Genomic DNA, 9,717 nt, shown 5'->3' on the forward strand with positions numbered 1-9,717 from the left:
AGGTCTGACATCTGTAACTTCATTTCATTCCAAAGGGTACTGACCATAAAAAAGTTTATGAATATTAAGTAAGAAAGAGGTGACAGCCAGCATTGTTGCAAGAATACACACGTGCCAGTAACCTTATTAAACATCCCTTGTTTCTACCCACAAGTTAGGGGAGTAAATAGTCAAGAGTACCTCCTTCTGGACCTAAAAACTGACCTATTTTCTGGTGAATCTAGGAGGATTCAGGATACAACCTCTTTGCTCCCATCGAATCAAATTGGAAGTATGTTAGAGTGCATGTGAGGTATTTTTCTCTTTGTGTTGATGCTTTTCTTTGTGGTCAGAGGATTGCAAAGGGCTCACAGAGGGAGTAGGAAAAAAGGTCTCACTTCCAGGGTTGCAAGCAGTACTCTGCATGCTGGGACAGGAGTAAAGAGTGTCCATGCCCTATGCGCAGGAGAAATTCCTGAAGTCCTTGAAAAGTAATAAGATTGTTAAATTAATAATTCGTAGCCTAGCAGACTTCAGCTTTTAAGCCCATCTCCTTTTCGTATTCCTGTACCTAAAACATGGAGTGGTTATGTCATGTGCTAAGCAGTGTTTGATAATACAGAGGAGATTTTCAGGGTGGAGAGTGTGTGTTCGTGTATCATTGGAACTAGATGATCTCTAAGGTCCCTTCCAACCAAAGCCATTCTGTGTTTTTGTAATGCCCCTATGAGATCATGCCTACATGTTTGTCAAAAGTGTAGGTCCTTCAAGTTTTTGTTTCAGTCTGATACTCATGTCTGTATAGGGTAATACATTTGTCATATTTGGAGAATGTGAAATACAAAACTGAGGGGGAGAGAGCGCTGCATATTCAAACATGCAGCAGGGCATTAGCAGTAGTCTGACTAATGGTAATGCAATCATATTTACTAGGCATAATGGAAGAGTTTTCTACTTGACCCAAGTGGTGTCTGTCTGTCTCCGCAGAACTCCAGTCTACCACCCTGTGTTAGCGCATCACGATCCAATTCTGTGAGCCCAAATCCAATGTTCAATTAGATTCTCCAAATGTGTCACTTGATCCGTGATCCACCATCTGTCTATCGCTCTTTTTACACATCTGGGACTTATTTTAACAACCACAAGTGGCATGAGATGAATTATCTGTTGCTGCTTCTGCTGTCAGTTGACACCTGTTAAACTTCCAGTCTTGCAAATACCAGAATAGTAGTGCTAAATTTTTTATTTCTGTCCTTTATCCCTCCCCTCTATAATTGATATACTGGAGCAGAAGAGGACTTGCAATTTTATTATTGCTGTATAAGCCTTCTGTAAACTCAGTTACAGCACTTCTGATGTTGGTATTTTTACAACTAAAAAATATGCTGACACTGTATTTGGGCATAGGAAAAGAGCAAATTTGAATGTATAATAATCTGGTGATTTTGGGAGATGTTTGATGCTATATCCCATCCAACCTAATCACTCATGGAATTTTTTTTTATATTATTTGCTCAATTGACTGGAGACATTAATCTCATATCTGTGTAAAGGCATCTTTAATGCCAAAACTTGATCAGAAATACCCAACATTTCTCTGACATAGAAAAGATTTTGAAGGAAAGCTATCAGTTGACAATAGAACAGCAGAAACAGAGATATAGTTGCTTTATTTTTCTTACATAATGAAGAAATACCCAGATGATGATTTTCAATTCGTGAAGTATATTGAACCATGTATCGTATTCATGAATATAAATTGAGCAGACGTGACACACATTTTTCATATAAAGATGACACAGAGCTGCTCCTTCTGGTAGTTCTTTGTCTGAAATATGCTTATTCTAAGAACATCACTACAGAGTTAATAGTGCACTGCATAACTGCATGTTAAAAATAGGAGTGCTAAAGAAACATCTTAAAGAGAAATTATTCATAGATTTATAATAGTTATGGCTTGCCATATTTTTCAAGGACAGGATCTTTCTACATCTTCCTTTTCTTTCCTGCTTTTTCTGCAAAATTCTTCATGTCTAAATATTAGCTGGGTCAGCCAGCCCACTTCCATCCACCTATGCTCATTCTCAGGCTAGTTCATGTTGCTGCCGAGCAGCGCACCATTCGTGCTTTACTTCCCATCCACGCTTCTGCCTCATTAGCAGCTTGGCCCTCCAGATCATCCAGTCTCTGCCCATTTCTCAGTCCTAGAAGAGTTGTCCCAGGAGAAAACCTGCAATATTGTGGTGACTTGAACACAGAGTTAGTCATAGGTTAAAACAGAAGCATCAGCTTCTCATACCTGTGCAGGCTCTTTTGTGTCAGCAGCGTTCCTACTGAAAAATGGTGAGGACACTCTCTAATATATGATTTTCCTCCTTTGACAAATCTGAAACTAGGAGATGGATGGAATATGACCCTTAATATGCTCTAATTACACAAAAAAAACCCCTCTTGCAAATAGGAGCCAGTGTATACAGATGTTCTTCTTGATTACAGATGTTCTTCTTGTAGCCTTCTCTGTTTGCATCATGCTAGGAAGCTGCATTACAAGAAAGATGTGAGGGTAAGATAAGAAATGTGACCTGAAAGAAACTGTCAGATTAGACTATGAAGGCTGAGTACTGGTGTCCTTGAAGTTGATATGAGTTTTGCCACTGAGAAAGTAGCCAGAAGACAGTAGTGCCCTGTGTCTCTTAAAGGATTTACAGTCCTGAAGTGCAGTCAGACATCCCTCAAGGAGGTCTCTGTCACAGGGTAAAAGAGCATAACAAAGGTGTGGTGCCTGTTCATGTTAACCTACCTGAGCTGTCAGCTCACAGCATTTAATTATTGCACTTCAATTTTCCTTTCCAGTAATGCTTCTCTAGAAATGAGCTTTGACTGATTTTTGACTAATGTGGGGTGAAATTATGAGATCATTTGCTGTTCCTTAGAACAGTTGTAATTTTGCCCTTACAAGCAACAGGGTATTTGAAGACGTCTTTCTTGTTCCAGGTTACCAGTCTGTCCTGCCAAACCAGCAGCAGGGGTTCCAGGGTCTCATGGGAATGCAGCAGCCGCCCCAAAGCCAGAACCTAATGAATAATCAACAGGGAAATCAGGTGCAAGGCATGATGGTGCAGTATCCAGCCATGTCGTCTTATCAGGTACTTAGGAACCCTAAGGAAATACTTATTTTTTTGGAGAGTGCTTAATTGAATTAAGTTTTTGTGTCACTCAGTGCTTCATTTGGACAGTGTGTGGCAGGAGGCCTCCTGATAAATATGTCCGAAATCAAATTGGTTTCTTTGCTTCCTGTTAACATAGTGTTCCTGATTTTAATTCTGAATTGGGAATACCTCAAATGAACTATTTATTACAGCCTACAGTGAGCGTAAAATGTCACAAAGAATGAAGGAATTAGACTTCTTCCTGTGAAGAAAATTAATTAAAAAAAAATAAGAACATTGTTTATTTCTTCTTTTTTTTTTTTTTGCCAGTGCAGTACTGTTTCCTGTAATGAAGTTGAGGGCTTTGCCTGATCGAGTTAAAAATTACTCATCTGTGGAGACTCCTGCCAAGGATCTCACCATGTCTTCTATAACAAGCTGTAGACAGATGGATTATTGTTTATTGGGTTCTGGGGAGAGGGAAGGCAGTGTCTTGATTTTTACAAGGTCTGTAAGTTCCCAGACTTATTTCCCCACCCCTTATACCTAGTTTCTTTGAGGTATGCCAAGAGCATGTGAGAGGTGTCCTGTGCTTACATTTCCTCCTGGTCCCTCTGGAAAGTTTAGAAACTAAATGACATCTAACTCATTTTAATAGATTGCACTGATTGAGCAGCCATTCAGCTTTTCCCTTGGCTTCTCTAAAAACACTACAGCAACCCAGATGGAAATGGGGGAATGCCTGTGGGTAAAATATTCCCCTCACTTCTTCAGAATGACTGTGCTGAAAATGTGTTTTAAAGGTTAATGATCAAGTTAGAGGTTTAGACCTTTTAGATGGCCTAGATATAGCAGGGTCAAGTCTTTCATTTGCATTGATCCCAGAAATTTATAATCTGCTAGGTCATAACAGAGACACATCCTTGACCTAGGAGGAGAGGGAATTCTCTTTAACCCTTCTTTAAAAAAAAAAATCCTGAAGATGAGAACAGTTCTGAGCAGCACAAAATGACACATTTTGGCAGAACATGTAGTATACTCAAATTCAGCTAGAAGGAACATAGGGATACTGGGAACCTACTTTAATTTGCTTAGTAATTGCTATCTTCTGTTTTTCCTACATCTTTCTGTATTCCTACCTAGGTGCCAATGACCCAGGGTTCTCAAGGATTGCCACAACAATCATATCAACAACCAATCATGCTACCTAATCAGTCAGGTCAAGGAACACTTACAGCCACTGGAATGCCTGTCTACTGTAATGTCATACCTCCTGCCCCACAGAACAACCTACGGTTGATTGCCCCACACTGCCCCTCCAATAACGTTCCAGTTATTTCTGCCAGCTGCAGGACAAACTGTGCGAGCATCAACAATGCAGGGTGGCAGGTCAAGTACTGACACTGTGGCTTAGAGTGGATATATGAGGATAGCGGTGCATTATTTGACAAATAAATCATGGCCTTCAAATGAAGAGGAACACAACAGGATAAACAGTTTGAGGGCATAAGTACTGACTATGCTCAAGTGATTTGCTGCTGGAAAAATCTGTAAAAAACTAAAAGTAAAATAAATTTTGAAAAAAAATGTTTGCTGGTTAATGGTGCATATTTTTGTCATGTCTGCTAGGTATGCCTTTATAGCTTAGCTAGTGACATGAATTCATTGAGGTAAGATTTTTTCCTACCACTGAACACCACTGTGTAGATTGTAATATCCCTGATTCGGATTAGTTTTGTACTTTGTGTTGAGTTTGTGAAGCTAAAAGTATTTAAAAATATAATAAAAATCACATTGTACCAAAGCTGTAATGGAAATGAAAAAAAAAAAAAAAAAAAAAAAAAAAAAAAAAAAAAAAAAAAAAAAAAAAAAAAAAAAAAAAAAAAAAAAAGAAAACAAAAAGAGAATTACTGAATGGAAATAAGGAATAATTTATATACACTATAGAGTTTTTTATGGATATATACTGTATTGTAGTGCTTAATCACAATAAAGCTATTTGACCTCATGGAGGAAGGTCATGTTTCTACCACCTGCTTGGTCTCCTCTGTTTCTGAGTGAACTTCCATTTGATTCTACATTGTCTTGTTTCAGGTGAAGCTGATGGGGGAATGGTTCTTAACGGGCTTACAGGAGTTTGGTAAGAAAACAACACACCTCAGCATGTATACCATAACAGCGAAGGCCACTGAGAAACTGCAGTGTAGCCACACGGGAAGTAGTCAGTGAACAATGTACCGGTTCATCTTAAACTAAGTTTGCACTTTACCAATCCCTAGGAAAACCAGTAAGGTCACAAACACAATTTGCCACTGTTAAAAGCCTCTACTAAGTCGTACCTCTCCAAGAGACCATACAACAGTTGCATATTAAAAGATATAGTTGTCCCATGATATCCCATCCACTGGATGGAAGATCAGTTGCTACTGATGTAGCAACCACAGTACCCAGCAATTCTGCTACATAGATACTCTGTCCAGTCATCGGTAATCCAGGTGTAAACCATTTTGACACAAGAAAATGGCCCAAGAATCTGGTCCACTGTGTTCAACTAAGTGGGGACTAACAATACATTTGGGGGTTTGGCTTTTAAAACACAGTGGTTTGCCAGAAATTTTTAGAACTCTTTTTAATTCCAGTGGTGTTTCTCATTATTGTGTCCATCTTCGCTCAAATTCTCTGCTTGTTCTGATTAATTGGTTTTGATTCATAAATGCTGCATTGAGTTCTTCATTTTGATTCAATGATGACAACATCTGAGACACAAATGTGTTTATCAGACAAAAGCCAGTGTTGTTGTTCACTTAAACTGCATTTTTGATAAATTTTAACACTTTTACAATAGGTAGTAGTTGAGCACTTAGAATAAGGCATACACATTATGAAAAAACCCGAGATCTTTTGTGTGTAAAATCTGTATGCATCCTAATAGAATTTTAGGTCCACCCAAGATTACAGCAGACTACAATGCCCTGGGCCATTGTTAATCTGAATGTGAAAGAGCTTTTATTTTACACTTAAGATAGCTGACCTTTACTTTCTACTTCAGCTGTGGAAACAAGAACTGGAGCGGCTACTTCCCATATTTAAAACAAACATTTTTCTTTTCTGTACAATGAACAGATATCTTTCAGACTTCAGTCTTTTTTTACGTGTGTGTCTTAAAGTGTGGAATCCAGTCCTGTGGGATCATAAGAAAGCCAAACACTGAATTTTATGTAGTGTAATCATGATTCATTTGCTGAGAGACAGTCAAGAGCATGAGCAGTTAAGTAAACACAATTCACTCTTCAATTAGAGGTGAAATGCCTTGGGAGAGCCTGCTGATTGATTTTTTTTTTCTTTTCCTTTTTTTAAATCAAGATACTGCATTTGAATTTTGCCTGTGACCCTGAGCTCTCATTTCAGATGCCCTGCATTGTATAGCTTATTTCCTTTTGGTGTTTTATATACTACAGAGGTTTCTGTCCTAGCATTACTATAATTACACGTAATTGGATTTGCTGCTGCAGAATGACTGACAGTGGAATGAATGGGTGTCCTTCTCTGTCAAGACTCCACAGTCCAGCAGCAAGGACCTACCTGCAGGTGACCTTGTGCAGGACAGATTTGTATGTGCCCAGGCTGAACGAGAGGGGAGGGAGGAGGAATCTCTGTGCACCCAGTGTCTGGAGTGAAGAGATGCTTTGGTTGTCACTATATTTAAGTCCTATTTCTTCTCTTCTCTGAAGCACTACTGTTACCTTATTAATCTTTCCATTTGTCAGGGAACAATGATTGAATTACCTGCTTAAAAAAATCCCCTCTCAGCATCATAGATCGATGGCAAGCTGGGCTGTAGATGCTTTCAGTAGAGATGGGGAAGAGAGTCAAAAAGGAAAGCCTAGGAGTCCTGCTTCTGTAAAGAAAGACTTTCCTCGTGTCTTTATTCCACTTTTGGTCACGTCCCTTAGCAAACAGCATATCCTATGCCTGACCATAGCCATGCTTTCTCACAGATTACCTGTCTCTGCTGGTACAATGACCAGCTGCTTTAAAACATGTACTTAGCTGTGGGAGCAGGGATCCTGCTGTCTGATTTCTCACAGCCTTGTGACAGCAGCACCTACCTGAACATTATTGTACATTCCTGCTAAAATGAGACTTTAGCTTTTCATGTAAAATTGAGCAGTTGCGGGAGGAGGTCACAGCCACCCACCAATGACTTACATCCTCTGACTGTCTCACTCTCCAGAGAGTTTGAATCTCCTTAGGCATATGAGGAAACTGAATCTGTTCTCCCTCAGCTATGGAGAATGCCCTAATTATGAAAGTATCTTATACATGGGGGAGACATCGCACATGGTGATATATTTGTTTTATGCTGGAAGCATTTGCATTTGAAGACAAGTAATTTTTTTTCCATATCAAGTGAAGCACAAAAATCCTCTAATTTTACGTTTTAGTCATAACATACTTTTAAGTCTTTCTCCAAAACTTTTTGTTCATTAATAAAATTATTTTGAGCTGGATTGCTTAGCACCCTTCTGCCATTAAGCCAGAGATGTTTCAGCATTGTCAGAAGGGGAAGAAGAGGAAAAAAGAAGTGACTTGCAAATACATGCAACAAAAATCGGTAGGTGAAGCTCAATTTTTTTTCTTAGTCTTTTGAAATATTTATGGGTAATCTCCATAAGAGGGGTGCTGTTAGATTCACCTGGCCAAATGTAGTTCAAGCAACTTATCAGCTAGTCACCATGAGCTCAGAGTCCAGCTCCAGTGAAATTATTTACAGGATACACTTCTCCTACGGGGATATTCTGTCACTGTGGGCTTGTTTTTCTCTAGTCTTCCCTTGGAATTTGGCAGACTCAGGCATCTACTCTGTGGCACCCCTGCTGTGGTGCTAGGGACTTTCTGTTGCATTTTCCCTTTGCCTACTGCATCCTTTCCTGGTTAATTGTATATTGCTTCTCCTTCTTTTTATATTCTATAGCTGATGGAAAGTTCTCCCAAGGCCCTATACATATTTAATTTGCTACTTTTTCTTTTTTTAATTTATATTACACTGAGAAACCAAAGAAGCATATCCTGAATTAAGCTGACTGCATTAGATGACACTGATCAGCATCTTGGATGGGTCTAATTCATTTGGGCTGTCATTTGCAGAGGCTGTGCATCCTAACAGAAGCCAGATGCCATTTGCTATTGCTTTGCCCTTTGTGCTGCCCAAAAAGTCAGTGATTTTATCCTAAAACTATTCTCTTAAGTTTATGCTTAACTCTGTGTGAAAAACTTCCTATACTGAAGGAAGACTGCATAAATTATCCCAGCAGCAAAGAATGGAAATGAGCAGGGGGCCTGTAGAATGCCCAGAGCATCTTTTTCTCCGTCCTCTGAGCCGTAGTGTGGGGACCCTCCCTGACACGACCACTGAGTGATTCAGTAAGATTGTTTCACTTGTGTTCCTAAAATGTGCACAGGTCAGTGTCTTTTCATCCCCTCTGTTTGTTAAGCTGTGGCCTGTGTTGCCCCTTTTGGGCTAATTATGGAGAAACCAGTTTCCCTCCCTTAACGCTCAGTGGAGGGTGATGCCCAGTCAGGGCTTGGAGTTTTGGAGTGTTGTCTCTCAGAGCTCCTCTTGATGGGTAAGGGAGAGGGAGACTCATTCCCTCAGTCTTCAGAATTATACCACTCATGCTTAGCCCAGGGACTATGCTTCAGAAATGCTCACAGCTTCCACACCTGCTTAGCTCATGTTATCTAAAATCACATTACTGGTGTAGAGCATTACCATCTAGTTTTGGGTAGTGGCCAGCTTAGGGCAAACATTGAGAAAATCTCAACTGGTGTTTCAACCACAATCCTACGAGCCTCAAGAAGGTTGTACCAAGGTGGGAGTTGGTATCTTTTTCAAGGTAACAATTATAGGACAAGAGGAAATGGCCTCGATGCACCAGGGAGGGTTTAGATTGGACATCAGGAAAAATTCCTTTGCTGAAAGGGTGGTAAGGCATTAGAATAGGCTGCCCATGGAAGTGGGAAGTCACCATGCTTAAAGTGTTCAAAAGATGTATGGATCTGGCACTTGGAGACATGGTTTAGTGATGAACACCGTGCCACTGGATTAACGGTTGGACTCAGTATTAGAGGTCTTTTCCAGCCTTAATGGTTCTATGATTCATATATGTGTAGCAAAATACAGGAATGCCTTGAGCGTTTTGGAGGAGAAGACTCGCTGCATGCACATTGCCTGTGCCTACCACAGTGCGGGTGATGCAGCAGTTTGGGGGATGCCCACGTCCCAAAATAGGGCAAAAGATGGCCATTTCTTATTGAATTTCTGCCCCTGGTTTGCTTTAAGAATCGACTGTCTTCCTTGCTGATTCCTTTAATTCTTCAGAAGAGTGGTTATAATAAGCCTTTGAGACAGTGGACTGATGGTTAAATATTTAATGCCGCAAGGTGTTTCTGAGGATGGTTGGCCCTGCATTCAGTGGTTGGCATGAACTATTGCTGTACTGCTTTGTTTTGCAGACCTTGGCTTACACACTGCTGAAAATACAACTTTCCAGTGCACATCAGAGGTGGGCATCAAACCCCACTCTTC

At 40.0% G+C, this 9,717-nt stretch overlaps 1 protein-coding gene across 15 annotated transcripts in view; it reads left to right on the forward strand.

The window, feature by feature from the left end:
- The window catches only part of ARPP21 (cAMP regulated phosphoprotein 21), a 196,729-nt gene extending 192,014 nt beyond the window's left edge, over window positions 1-4,715 (forward strand). For all 15 annotated transcript variants that reach the window (XM_027891631.1, XM_027891725.1, XM_027891734.1 and 12 more), the window contains 2 exons: window positions 2,974-3,125; window positions 4,272-4,715. In XM_027891631.1, coding sequence (XP_027747432.1) covers window positions 2,974-3,125; window positions 4,272-4,529 — 410 coding nt within the window. In that variant the 3' untranslated portion in view covers window positions 4,530-4,715. The remainder of the gene's footprint in view (window positions 1-2,973; window positions 3,126-4,271) is intronic.
- Window positions 4,716-9,717: the final 5,002 nt, after the last annotated feature.

The sequence above is a fragment of the Empidonax traillii genome, unplaced genomic scaffold (assembly GCF_003031625.1).
Source record: "Empidonax traillii isolate 1590-97213 ecotype Southwest subspecies unplaced genomic scaffold, ASM303162v1 scaffold14:size4059594, whole genome shotgun sequence".
Taxonomy (NCBI): Eukaryota; Metazoa; Chordata; class Aves; order Passeriformes; family Tyrannidae; genus Empidonax; species Empidonax traillii.